Below are 13,466 nucleotides of genomic sequence, written 5' to 3'. Positions count from 1 at the left end.
CTTGACGAGGCACCGCAACATCAACTGCTTGCCTAATGCCATAGTTTCTGACCAGCTGGTTAACTGGTTGAGGAGCTTGCGGTAGGTGTGCTTCAGGGGGGAGAACACTGATAAATCCAACGGCTGGAGGACGTGGGAGGTGTAGGCTGGTAAAAAGAGTAGTTGGATATTGTTGCTGAAGCACTCCCACATAAACTCAGTGCTTGTATAGCTATCGTGGCCGTCCAGTATCAACAGACGCTTCTGGGTAGGATCTTGCGGCTGGGTCCGGGGGATGAAGACCCGTTGCAGCCATTCCAACGCAACCACCCTATTTACCCAGCCTTTTTCAGTTGCAGTGAATAGCCAGTCCTTTAGTTCGTCCTTGGCGATAGGAAACCACTGCTGTTGAACACTCTTGCCCTTGAAAATAACAGCTGGTGGGAGTGATACCCCTGTTGCAGAGACGCACTCTAAGAAGGAGGTCCACGCACGCGAACCAGGGACTTTCCGTTGCACTGCGCGTGTATGGGCACTTCCAACTACCAAGCCGTTGATACCCTGACCTTCCATAAGGCCGAATTCATCAAAGTTCCAGCGGTTAGCCGGTAAGATGTCCTTGATGGCTGGGATTTTCAGGAGTGGGAACCAGCTGCGGATAACCGAGTCAGTAGCGCCATTGATACGGGCTGAGTCGATCTTACGGCCTCGCTGGGTACGGAGGACCGGGTTCCTTCGGATAAACCGGTTGATCCAGCTCTTCCCGATAGTCTTTTCGGGTGCTCCTTGGGCCTGTAGAACCCGGCTGGCGAACTCCCGGATCTGCGCATGGGTTGGTGGGACACCTAGAGCGACCTGGGCTAAGACCCATCGCGTAAGATGATCTTCTTGTACTCGGCTAAGTGTCTGTTGCGGTTCGGCCGCAGTTGAATGGGTCTGAGTACCACGAAGGCGGTCGCGAATAGTAGAGCGTGGGATGCCGAACTCACTACAGATGCTTCGCAATGACTGGCGCCCAAGACGGTATTGCTCAACTGCATCTTGTATATCTTGCTCCGAGTAAGCCATCTTGAACTGGCAATCAGTTTGATACAAAAAAAGGCCGTTTGGCCAGAGATTGAGTGAGTTATGGTAAGTTGAAGTGGTTGGGTTGAAAAAGCGGTGTGGACTTACAAAGTGGGCGGAATGGGGGGTGGGCGGAATAAGGGGTGGTCGACTTAACTAATTAATCTCCGGTAAGCGAGTAGTTGCTATGGAAGTACTGTAGGTATGCCGGGCAGATCGTCATAGCTGATATGCCTGCCTAGTTATTGAAGAATAACTATCTCTTCCCTTCAAGCTAACCTAACCAGTTCAGCAGAATGCTCCCGGGGGACATCAGCCGTTGCCGCTGAGATGGCATCCCTCGCAGCAGCAATTGCAACCCGCCAGACTATCAATTGCCAGATGGCAGTCCAAGTAGCCCAGGCAGCTTTTCCAGGAATCTGGAAGACCTTGAAAGCTTCCAATTTTGTCGTCGCAGCTGACGGTGCGCAAGTCAGGTGGTGAGCGGGGTAAACACTGTATTTTGGTGCAACAATACCGGATCTTGCACAGCAACAGATGCTGAAAGGTCTTACGTATCTTGGGTTGAAGACGGCTATCTGGCTGACGAGCCACAGTTGCAGTCTCTAGGAAGTAAACTTTGAAGGTAAGAGCAGCCATGCAGAGTCACACGATGCTCTTTTGACATCAACTTCATTGGTAATGTTAGACTGCAAATCAACTCCCGACCAAGGGTGCAGTACAGCTGTTTAAAGGCAGGATTTGCTTCCGCGCTATGTCGGATCAGCAGGCCATTCATTCTCCAGATCTCGTGTGGCGCACTCACGATTTTGCTCAGAGCTGCAACGACATGACAACTTTGACAATAAGCTTCCTTTTGAACTAAATGCAAGACGGATGACTCCACGTCCTCCCTCCCACAGAGAAGGACGACGGCAGTCAGTTGCCGGTCCATTGCTACCTCGACTCGAAAGCATTTTGCCTCGACGTAGCCAGGATCCGTAACGGCTTCGAGTAGGTATCGGTTAGAAGGGACAGATCAGCCTACTACTATCGACCGGTCCAGACTCGAGTGTCGCCAACTGCGCGCGTTACTGAGGTAGGTCAGGTCGCGAATTGCGCCGGCAGCGCTCTTTTTATTTACGGGTTTCAAATCTGGGCAGGTGGCCTGCACCACAGAGGCAAACGACACAAAAAACAAGCCAGGCAGGCACAATGGAAGGAGGGAACAAAAGTGAATGCACTGCGTCAGCCGCGAATCGAACGCGGGGCCCATCGATGGCAACGATGGATTTTACCACTAAACCACTGACGCTGCGATGAAGTATATGTTCCTCAATTGACCCTATCAACGCTTGGGTGCTCCGCTCAGGGGCTAATTCTCCCTGCGAATCCCCCAAACCCGATCAATCTTCGAAAATTCGAATGGAGATTTCCGTGTCCCCAAAAATGAACAGGACAAACATTTCCCGCGATGCGACGCTTGGCGCCAAACGAACGATAAATTCCACCAACCAACGATGGCGCCGGCGAGTTGAAACATCCTCACGGCGTTCGCTTTGCCTCACCAAATGCTGGAACATGGGGAAACATTCGAGCTCCGAGAGAGAAAAGGGGTGGCGTCTACCCGGTACCGCATCCATGCCATTGTCCCGCGACAGTTGGTGCAATCATCAGTTTACCCCGTCATACTTCCCGGATAATTTACCACGGCTATGTCTTGCATGCAGACGACTGTACCGTAGCATCCACTCTATAGGGCGACTCGGGAATGGAACCCGAGAGAGGGGACGTATATATACCAGCATCCCGGGGCCTAGACTATATGGTCAGGATGTGGTCCCTCCCTCCGGGTCACTTATTAGGGGTCCAGACGTCTCTGAATAAATCACCATGGTTTCCTCCCTGGCTCTTCTTCTCTCGCTCGCCGCGTCCGTGGCTGGCGCACCTCTCGAGGCGCGTGCCGCACGAACCAATCCGCCGGCGGGGTGCCTGGCCGTCGGCAGCTCGGCAACGTACAAGACGGTGCAGTCTGCCGTCAACGCGCTCAGCCAATCCAGCAGCACGGCACAGTGCATCTTCATCTACAAGGGCACCTACAACGAGCAGGTCTACATCCCGGCGCTCAAGTCGGCGCTGGCCATCTACGGCGAGACGGCCGACACCAGCAGCTTCTCGGCCAACACCGTCACCATCCAGCAGGGCAAGAGCCAGGACGACGGCATCAGCAATGACGAGACGGCCACGCTCCGGGCGCACACGCCGAACCTGAAGGTGTACAACATCAACCTGGTCAACACGCGCGGGAAGGGCTCCCAGGCCGTCGCCCTCAGCGCGCAGAAGGACCGGCAGGGCTACTACGGCTGCCAGTTCCGGGGCTACCAGGACACCGTGCTCGCCCAGGACGGCGCGCACGTGTACGCCAGGAGCTACATCGAGGGCGCGACCGACTTCATCTTCGGGCAGAGGGCCAAGGCCTGGTTCGACGCCGTCGACATCCGCGTGCTGGCCGCGTCGGTCGGCTACATCACCGCCAACGGTCGCGACTCGGCCTCCAACCCGTCCTACTACGTCATCAACCGCTCGACCGTGTCGGCCAAGTCGGGCGCCTCCGTCGGCACCGGCGCCTACTACCTCGGCCGGCCCTGGCGGAACTACGCGCGCGTCGTGTTCCAGAACACCAGCCTGTCCAGGGTGGTCAACGCGGCCGGGTGGCGCATCTGGAACTCGGGCGACGAGCGGACCGACCATGTCGAGTTTGCCGAGTACGCCAACGCCGGGGAGGGCGCCCAGGGCGCGCGCGCCGGCTTCGCCAAGAAGCTGTCTGCTGCGGTGACCATCTCGACCGTGCTCGGCAGCGACTACAAGACCTGGGTCGACACGGCGTACTTGTCGTAGGTCCGCCGCCGCCGCCGCGCCGGGCCGCGCTACGGGAAGGTGATGGTTCGGGCTTCATTTTCATGTATATACATTATCTTTGGCAGTGAGTATGCTGGAAGGAATGTCTACATAGTATTATTAGTACTGAGTAGGTACTCGGTTTCTGAATCTTTCTCCCTCAGATGGAATGTAAGACGCAACCTCGGACCATGCTATCCCACACCGCCAACGCTCAAGAGCTAGGGCGAGGACAACACCTGTGTGTGCTTCATGTCCCGAGTGAAGGACCCTACAGCTGCCATAGCCCCTGGAGTAATACCGAGCCTTGTATAACCCGCGATAAACGTGAGTTGTGGAAGGGGTCTGCACGATCGAGCATGAACGGGGCCGCAAGCTGGACTGCTGCATCGAACTCCGGCTCAGCGGTAATTTGGTTCGCAATAATGTGTTTATATCCGAGCATGTCGTATTGCCGGCTTGAAACAGTTGAGCTAACAAAAACCTTTCGCGATGTTGGAAAGCCCGGGTTAGGACTCTGCGTTTGGGGTTACTCGGCTGTAACATCGTCGCACGTTGACAACTTAGACGATGGAGATCCTGCCGGCCGGTTATGCTAGGGTGGTGTATTGTACACAAATAAGACATGTACTCGAAAGGGCGAGGGCTAGATATGCCGTTTTAGGAGATATATAGCGTCTGCTGACAAACCCTTGTTTTGGCTCCTCTTTCTCAGGGACACCTTGCCCCTCAGTCAGCTTACGCCTCCAACATGGCTCCGATATTCAGATCCTGCATACAGTTACTTATAGATATAGCAACCCGCTCGACCATTGTCACACTACTGACTGAAGAACTCATATTATAGCCATCCCTCCGCAATGGCCTCGTCAACCCTCCCCTCGAACTGCCGCCTCGTCAACATCGGCACCCACTCCTTGGCCCTCTACACTCACGGCCCAGAGCCCACAAGCCCCACAGATCCCGTTGTGCTCTTCATCTCAGGCATAGCAAGCGACGCCCTCAACTGGCAAGCCGTGGTGCGATTACTAGGTCCTACCCAGCTGCGGAGCTACACCTACGACCGGTCCGGCTATCGCAACTCGGAGTGCTCCCCGCTCCCGCCGTCGGCCGAGACCATCGCTCTGGAGCTTTCCCTCCTCATCTCCCACGCGCCCATCGCCAACCCCTTGATCCTCGTGGGCCACTCCTGGGCCGGCGTGCTAATCCACGAGTACATGGCGCTGAGGAAGGGGACCAAGCAGATCGCCGGCGTGGTGCTCGTCGACGCCAACCACGAGACGGCGCCGCTGGTGCTGGACGTCAACGACCCGGTCCTCTGGGGCGTCATGGCCTCCGGGGTCGAGCCATACGCTGCCTGGGGCGTGGAGGCGGAGCATAAACTGACGCGGGAGGAGTGGGATGCGTTTAAGGCGGCCGAAGCGACCGAGAAGTACCGCGTGGTTGCAAGCCAGGAGGAGGAGCACTACCTGCCTAGCTTTGAGGCGCTGCGGAGGAAGGAGCTGAGGAAGAGGCAGCCGCTGCTTGGAGACAGGCCGGTGTATGTGATTGCTGGAAAACGGAGCAGGGATTGGAGTGGCTTGTACAAGGCCGGGGTGGCCAGAGGGAATGGCACCGAGGAGCAGAGGCGGTATGTGAGAGGGTTGATCGAGAGGGTCGATGTGAAGACCGAGGGTCTGATGCGGGAGTTCTTGAAACTCTCCACGAAGAGCGAACTTGTCTTTGCTAGCCGGAGTGGGCACTTTGTCCAGCTGACCGAGCCGGAGCTTGTTGTAGATGGAGTGAGGTGGGTAGTAGATAATTTGTCAGTATCTTCTTAGTGGCTGTGGAGAATGAGGTACTAGTATGTACGAATTAAGTGAGATCAAGGCTTCTCTGTAGCATCCGACCCTTCAAAGGGCCGTACGTGGAAGCAGAGTCTGGTCGACAGGGAACAGAACTTGCGAGACTACCAGACAAGGGCCGATCTAGACAAGATGCAAGACAGATTAAGTACGTCTAGCTTCTTGAAGGATGCTTTGTCTAAAGTGGCCTGGCTTCAGGGCAGCAAAGACTGAATACTTAATAGAAGGCAAGGTCAGCTGCCGTGGCTTTTCAAACCAGGCGCTGTTGAAGATTGAACACCTACTTGTAAGGTACCTATAACGTATCTTATAAGCGAGCCGGCCATATAAGCGAGCCGGCCACTCTCCACTATACTACCAACAATATCCTCAATCACAAAACAACAACACTAGGAACTAACAATACTTACATCAGAAACAGATGAATCAGACCCTTCTGCACCCTCTTAGCAAGTGCAGGCATTATGGCCAGGCTTGCCGCACACACCACAGCACTGAACCTTCGTACGACCCCCCCTAGCACCACTACCATCCAGCTATATTTCTTGCATTTCCTCCCCGCCTACAGCCCCCTAGCCTATCACCTCCTATGCCTCCTATACAGTAAGTGATCCTCCAAGCCGCACACGTGTTTTTTTGGCTGTCCGGCGCTTGCTTAGCGCCTCATTGGCCTTGCGGAGCGAAGATACCTCTGCCTGAAAGAGGGCTACCTAGTGCATTATAGCTATCGTACCCTTGGTAAGCTGGTCTATAGCAGCTAACATTGAAGTCGGGGAACTATTTTAATAGTTAGCAATGCGACTCTTGATAAGCATTGACTGTGACTCGGCTTCTCGAGAGTTATATAATGTCTAGAAGACCCAAGATTATACATTGCCTGGCTGTAAGGTTAGGGGTATTGGTATATAAAGCTTGATATCTAGCTTTGAAATCATCCTCTCTAGATCGTATGGTATAGGGCCAGCCTCTATAAAACCGCCCTAGATATTCCTCTTAGTAATAGAGGCAAAGAAGGCTATGCGAAAGGTATAGAAACTCGAGCTTGCTGACGTAGTTAATATACGCGCGTATTAAGTCCTCGATCTAGCGACCGTACGCCTGCTTCAACAGCCCAAAGCAGCCAATATTAAGTGGCTGGAGGAGATAAGAGGAATATAGAGGTATATAGAGTATAATAATATTATTCTGCTAGCAGTAGAGCTCGAACTCGGTCGAATAGTAGCTTTTATAGCTGTCGAGGATTAATAACCAGTATTTGCCCTTTATCCGAGGCGCTATATAGTAGTCGAAGTATTTGATCGAATTAAGGCCAACTACATTAGTAGTCCAGCTATTCTCGGTAGTTGCGATACGCCAGTCAGCTAGGAGGTTGCACTCAGTATATGTGACGAAACCATAGGCAGTCCTATCTCTGAAAGGGTTTGTCACGAGGGCCGTCGTTCAAGGCCAGGGTCAAGCCTCTGGTGGTAAACTGACTGCATTGCAAGAATATTGAACTTGCAGGAGGAAAGAAATCCTCGAGACTGCAAGGTAGGCTTTAAATACAGGATGCGAGTAGGTCTGAGCTTGCATGCATGATGTAATGGAACATGCATAATGAATCATCACTTGGTATGATGAATCATTATACATACAAATGATATCATCATCATGGTCGGTGCATTGCACCGTCACAACCCCCCCCTCCAAAGAAGGCTCGTCCTCGAGGCTTCCAATACAGCTCGAAAAAAATCCACCAAAACCACACCCAATCAATCGTACAGGTCGCCGTCGTCATCACCAGAGTCCTCCTCTAGAGCCTTCTTCATCGACCGGAGCTCAGGGACCATATTATACTTCGGCATATCCATAGCTGCAATGTCCACCGTGTTCAAATCCATCGGTTCGCCCTTGTTGTGATTGGCGTTGAAGGGCTTGGGGTTACCGGAACCGTGGTAACGTATATTGAGCTTCTGGAGCATTGCGACAAAGCCGTTATAATCGTCGGGTACGATGACCTGGGCATCGAGCCGGGAGCAGGCTGATTTGTTCAAGCCACGACGAAGCATAGCGATCTTGGTGTTGTCAGGCCATGTGTTCGCCTTAGCCGCGTAAAGCAGCCGTTCGAACCAGGCTAGGAAGACCGGGAGCGGGTCGTCGTCGGCTTGTTTCAAGGCTTGTAGTTTATCTTCGGCATCGCGCACTTTGTTAGGGTCGTCGAACAAACGGGCTAGTTGATTAAGCAGGTTCTAGGGGTCGTACTGCTTTGTGTCTTCGGCAACGGCTAACTATGGTATAACGAGTGCCTGAACCTTGCTGTCGAGACGACCATATACATAGAAAAACTGGGCTTCCGGAGCTCCAATGGCTTGACTATCGATGCGGAGCTTGGCTTGAATGGCCGGAAACCAGGTATCCCAATAGTAGGTACCGAAGAACTTGTCAGGATCGGGGAGACTCGGCTTGGGCTTGCGGGCCGGCTTGGTCCTCAAGTCGGTAAGCTCCTTTAATAAGGCTTGAATCTGGGCTTCGTGGTTCTGAATGACCTACTGCATGTGCTGAATAGGGTCCATCTTACAGGTCGGTTGTCGTTCGTGTTCGTTATTAAATACAGATGCGAGAAAAAGGAGGGCTCTTGCAATTCGGGATCCAGCCGGTCGGTCCACACACTTCTAATTACCACACAACCCATATACAAGGGAAGAAGGTCGGAAACTGCCGCGCTTGCAATGAATACCGAAGACCCTTGAGGAAATGGCACTTCCAATTACCACCGTAACCCTTTAGTGCCAGGGAAGGAAGGCCCGAAATAATAAATAAGGTGAAAAAATTCCGGGTGCCGACGGGGGGCTCTAGGTGCAGGCTCCGTAGTTGTTCGAATACGTGGTCAGGCCTCCGCTAAGACGATGTACTACGTGCTCGGTCGACTAGGCACGGGTCGGTTCGGAAGGTCGTAGCCGTTACGATGAATTGCCTGGCTAGGTACGCAATCCAAAGGAAGTTCAATATTGTCACGAGGGCCGTCGTTCAAGGCCAGGGTCAAGCCTCTGGTGGTAAACTGACTGCATTGCAAGAATATTGAACTTGCAGGAGGAAAGAAATCCTCGAGACTGCAAGGTAGGCTTTAAATACAGGATGCGAGTAGGTCTGAGCTTGCATGCATGATGTAATGGAACATGCATAATGAATCATCACTTGGTATGATGAATCATTATACATACAAATGATATCATCATCATGGTCGGTGCATTGCACCGTCACAGGGTTCGCCGGTCGAAGGTACTGCTGGTCGGACTATAGGTCTCGGTGAAGCTAAAAGGTTCACAACAATGCGATTTGCAATGTCTGTATAGTAGATAAAGGCTACTGCTTGAATTGCTCACTGGAGGACTCCTAGACTCCTCCAGAACGAGTGGCTATATACTATCTATTCTTGGGTGCTCTTATGCGCTCTATAGAGCTCTTTAGAGCTTGATGCTCTGTTGGCTCCATCGAGAGCTTTCATCTCTTCATGCTGATTGGCTTAGTTCCTTAAGCTCTCGTCTGCTCTCTAGAGCTCCCTAGAGCTCCTTCTCATTGGTCCTAAATGATTGGTTCGGGTGCGTCCTACGCCACCCGTCGGATTGTCCCACCTGTAGCTGTCCTGTTAGCTTAATTCGTGACAGTATACTAGTTGGCGAGGTAGTATTGCGCGGCTAAGATAATGAATAGAGGGATAGCCTAGCCAAGGGTATTAATACCTTAGATTACTATCGTCTTTTCGCGGTTGCTAGGCTAGGCCAGCTTTGCCTTGCTATAGCCATCCGAGGTTATGACCACTATATCCAGGAAGATAATACCTATTATAAACTTAGTCTTATCGAAGTTATAGATATTGTCATCTACAATGCTGTACTTGGCCTTGATGTTCCGTATAAGGCCAAACCATTCGGCAATAACCCTTAGATCTTCGCATTTAGCCCTCTAGTAGTCGTATCTACGCGTATAATACATCTAGAGCTCTAGCTAGCGTTTGACAAAGTTATACGCCCAGAGCTTGCCGATAGGGGGCGCATCGCGTACGTATAGCAGTTGGTTAGCTATATCTTCCACACCACGTAGTCTCGGCGGAAAAGCTCGCTTAGATAGCTCAATTATATACTGAACAAGAGACTTCTCTTCGCAATCGGTGAGCCGGCGCGAGTTAGGCGTAGTGTCGCGTCGTGTAGGCCGGCCCGCTAGTCGGTCTTGCAAGGTTGTTCGTCGAACGTCGTAGTACTTCGCTGCAGCCTTTATGCTTAGTTTTTGGTCTTTTTGTATCGCTTCGAGGGCTAGGTTTATCCTAGCCTCGTACGAAGAAGACATGTTAGGTTGTAAAGAAAATCTGGTTTTAAGCGCGGAAGTGACGCGTCGCGGGTAAAGTGGCCGGCTCGTTTATAAGATACGTTATAGTAATCAATCAATGGACTCTCCAGCATCCCCTCAGCTGCACACACGCCGTCACGGACTCTGGCGTCGAAGTAGCAGCACAGCGTTCGATCTATATACAATGGTTAAGTTGGAACCATCGGAGGCAAAGACACCGTCCCCGAGTAGTGAGCCCACTATTGATAGACAACATCAGAGCTAGCAAAGGAAGGCGGAGGGTAATGAGGTAGTTCTTCGGCGAATATATTGAGGAAAAAGTAGCGCTGATTTCATAAGTCGGTCTTCAGCTATCCGTACTCTGGTACCGATAATACATTCTCCAGCGAACAGTTACAGGGCACGGTAAGGCTCTATCAGCTGAAGTCGTAGGGTCCAAAAAGTCGAAATAGTTATACGAACTTTGGTCTCGTCGTCGGGCTTTGCGTTCGGCGTTAACCGGACTGTTGCCGTATTGCCGGCACGGTGGGCCACTAGAGAGGGCCTGAGCTAGGTAGCAAGGTTCATCGGTGAGGGGAGCGCGGCCTCGGCAGAACGGCCTTCTAGCGCCGCCTCGAGAGCATGAGTACAGGTAACCACAGCCCTTCCTGGAAAATCAGATCGAAAACAGACGCAATTGCTGAGGAAGAGTTTGCAGCGGCAGTTGTCCCTGTTTCAATGGTGTAGGCGGTGAATCGGAGATCCGAGTTGCGGGTAGATGGTCCCTGTGCGTCCACCCTAGCGAAACCGATGATGTCAAATGCCCCGAGGTGCACGTTGTGCGGGATGTGGGTGGGATGCTGCCAGGCGAGCCAATCACACAACACGCCGTCGTCAGGTTTTCGCCCTTGCAGTGAGGCTTAGTTGCGCTTGCGATTGCGCGATCCGTGGCGCGTTTGATGCCACGAGGCAGCCCATTGCTAACAGTTCTTGGCAGTTGCTTCCCCGCATAACTGTTAGAACGCAAAACTCAAGCCACTCAAGGGAAGTGTCGACCTCGCGACCCCATACCGTGACAGCCACAAAACTGCAATGATACTTATCCGAATCCGTTCCCGGACATGCGGTTCAAATGGATGGAGCTGTATCCAGATTCCAGGCTAACGGCTCGGCAGCAGAAACATTGGCAGCCGTGAATTTATGTCCGGAGACCCATCCCAGCTGTGCCAAGTTCTGCAAACAAGCTTAAACATCTGCTGGTCCCGGAACCTGGAATGATGCTGCAGGCTGACCCTCCATCTCATCTCCCTCCCGCCTCCCACTTCTCACTTCTTCACCCGTCCCTGATCGGCATTTGTTTACTTTCCGATACTCAGCCTAATCTATCGCCCTGAGGTTATCTCTGATAATCCCTATGCCACCTATATACTAGTATACCCTCACCCATCCCGTCACCACTTCCCACAACATCCAGCCATGCTCTTCCTTAAACCGGACCCCACTGAGCCCAAACTCGCCGCCGCCGCCGCCGTTGACGACGACTACTCGTTCCACAACAATGGCGCAACCGAAGCAGCAGCGACAACAACGGGGTCCGACACGGACGACTTCCGCGCCATCGACCCGCACAGCGGGGTCAAGCGCGGGCTCAAGACGCGCCACCTGTCCATGATGGCGCTGGCGGGGATCATCGGCCCGGGCTTGCTGATCGGGTCGGGCGGCGCGCTCAGCGCGGGGGGGCCGGCGTCGCTGCTGATCGGCTTCGGCGTGATCGGCATCGTGGCCTTTTCCATCATGCAGAGCCTGGGCGAGCTGACGACGCTGTACCCGACGGGCGGGGCGTTCACGGCGCTGAGCGACCGGTTTGTCGACAAGGCGTTCGGGGTGGCGCTCGGGTGGAATTACTTCGTGGTGTGGTTCTGCGTGCTGGCGAATGAGTATAATGTCATTTCGAGCATCATGGTGTTTTGGAGTGATAAGGTGCCCATTTGGGGGTATTTTCTCATATTTTGGGTGAGTTCACTCGGGGACTGTTGTCTTTTTGATTTTCAGTTGAGCTTTGTGATGCTAATGGGGACGGGTAGTTTGCGTTCCTGGGGTTTCAGTTGCTGGGCGTCGAGACGTTTGGAGAGGCTGAGTTTTGGCTGGCGCTCATCAAGATCATTGGACTCATCGCCTACTTCCTCTTTAGCATCGTGTGGGTTTGCGCTTGAGAGAAATCCCTACCGTCTTGTCCGTCTACTAACATGGGGGACGGAAAGTTACGCCTCGGGGGGCGTGAAAGGGGCCGATGCCATTGGCTTCCGGTACTGGCGCGATCCAGGGGCTTTCACCGACGGCTTCAGGGGCGTAGCGTCCGTTTTTGTCTTTTGCAGTACCTTCTACGCCGGGGTCGAGTCCGTCGCCGTTGCCGCCACCGAGACCAAGAACCCACGCCATGCTGTGCCCTTAGCCATCCGCCAGGTCTTCATTCGCATCGTCGTCGTGTACATGGGCAGCGCCTTCTTCTTCGGCCTGACGTGCCCTGCTAATTCCCCGGGCCTTGTTGGCGGGTCGAGCCGGGCACTCCGGAGCCCGATGACGATCGCCATTCAGAACGCGGGCTGGGACGCCGGCGTTCACCTCATCAACGCCTTCATCTTCGTCACCTGTCTCAGCGCGGTCAACAGCTCCATCTACATCGGCAGTCGCACCCTCCTGTTCATGGCGCAGGACGGCAAGGCGCCTCGCTTCCTGGGCTGGACCGACAAGCGCGGAGTGCCGATCCCGGCCATCGTGCTTACCAACCTCTGCGGCGCCCTCAGCATGATGAACGTCAGTACCGGCGCGAGCAAGGCGTACACGTACATCGTCAACCTCAGCGGCGTGTCGACCTTCCTCGTCTGGGGCGCCATTAGCTTGACACATATCCGCTTCCGTGCCGGGTGGAAGGCCCAGGGCCACAGCGAGAGTGAGCTGCCGTTTGTGTCGCTCTGGTATCCCTGGAACGCGTATTTTGGACTGTTTGCCAACGTCTTCTTGGCCCTGATTCAGGGCTGGTCGACGTTCGCCCCGTTTGACGCGGGCTTGTTTGTCGACGCATACATCCTGCTGCCGCTGTTTGGCGTCATCTATGTGGTGTACAAGCTCATCTTTAAGACCAAGCTGTGGAGGTCCCATGAGATGGATCTGCAGTCTGGGAGGCGGAGGGATTTGGACGAGGGGAAACACCTGGACTACGGACAGAGCAGCGGGGCGCAGCCATGGTGGAGAAGGATATGCAAGAGCGTATGACACACTGGAGGGCAATCATTGAGTTCATGATACCCTTCAAGTTGCCGGTTGACTCAAGATACCCTCGCGGAATAAAAAGCAAAAGCGTCAAACGTGTAAGCGGTCATACATTCATATTCTCTTTCC

At 53.5% G+C, this 13,466-nt stretch overlaps 3 protein-coding genes and 1 non-coding gene across 4 annotated transcripts; 3 read left to right on the top strand and 1 right to left on the bottom strand.

Annotated features, from left to right (window-relative positions):
- Nucleotides 1-2,267: 2,267 nt before the first annotated feature.
- On the bottom strand, nt 2,268-2,338 carry B0T15DRAFT_t87. The gene has a single exon. It is a non-coding gene; the product is annotated as a tRNA-Gly (tRNA).
- A 453-nt stretch (nt 2,339-2,791) lies between these two features.
- Nucleotides 2,792-4,003, top strand: B0T15DRAFT_166696 (carbohydrate esterase family 8 protein). The gene has a single exon (XM_062862171.1). The coding sequence runs from the start codon at nt 2,917-2,919 to the stop codon at nt 3,919-3,921; it is 1,005 nt and encodes a 334-aa protein (XP_062722961.1). The 5' UTR covers nt 2,792-2,916; the 3' UTR covers nt 3,922-4,003.
- Nucleotides 4,004-4,622: 619 nt separating this feature from the next.
- Nucleotides 4,623-5,866, top strand: B0T15DRAFT_529530 (Alpha/Beta hydrolase protein). Its single transcript, XM_062869111.1, has one exon. It carries the CDS (start codon nt 4,782-4,784, stop codon nt 5,739-5,741), a length of 960 nt encoding a protein of 319 aa, XP_062722960.1. The 5' UTR covers nt 4,623-4,781; the 3' UTR covers nt 5,742-5,866.
- A 5,677-nt stretch (nt 5,867-11,543) lies between these two features.
- Nucleotides 11,544-13,340, top strand: B0T15DRAFT_393643 (amino acid permease/ SLC12A domain-containing protein; the record flags this gene model as incomplete). Its single annotated transcript, XM_062864696.1, has 3 exons — nt 11,544-12,080; nt 12,152-12,264; nt 12,329-13,340. The coding sequence occupies 3 exons, from the start codon at nt 11,544-11,546 to the stop codon at nt 13,338-13,340; spliced, it is 1,662 nt and encodes a 553-aa protein (XP_062722959.1).
- Between the last annotated feature and the right edge of the window lie 126 nt (nt 13,341-13,466).

Source organism: Chaetomium strumarium (genome assembly GCF_033439665.1).
Source record: "Chaetomium strumarium strain CBS 333.67 chromosome Unknown B0T15scaffold_3, whole genome shotgun sequence".
In the NCBI taxonomy this organism is placed as follows: Eukaryota; Fungi; Ascomycota; class Sordariomycetes; order Sordariales; family Chaetomiaceae; genus Chaetomium; species Chaetomium strumarium.
Note: the sequence above shows the minus strand (reverse complement) of the source record. Positions and strands in the feature narration are given on the sequence as shown.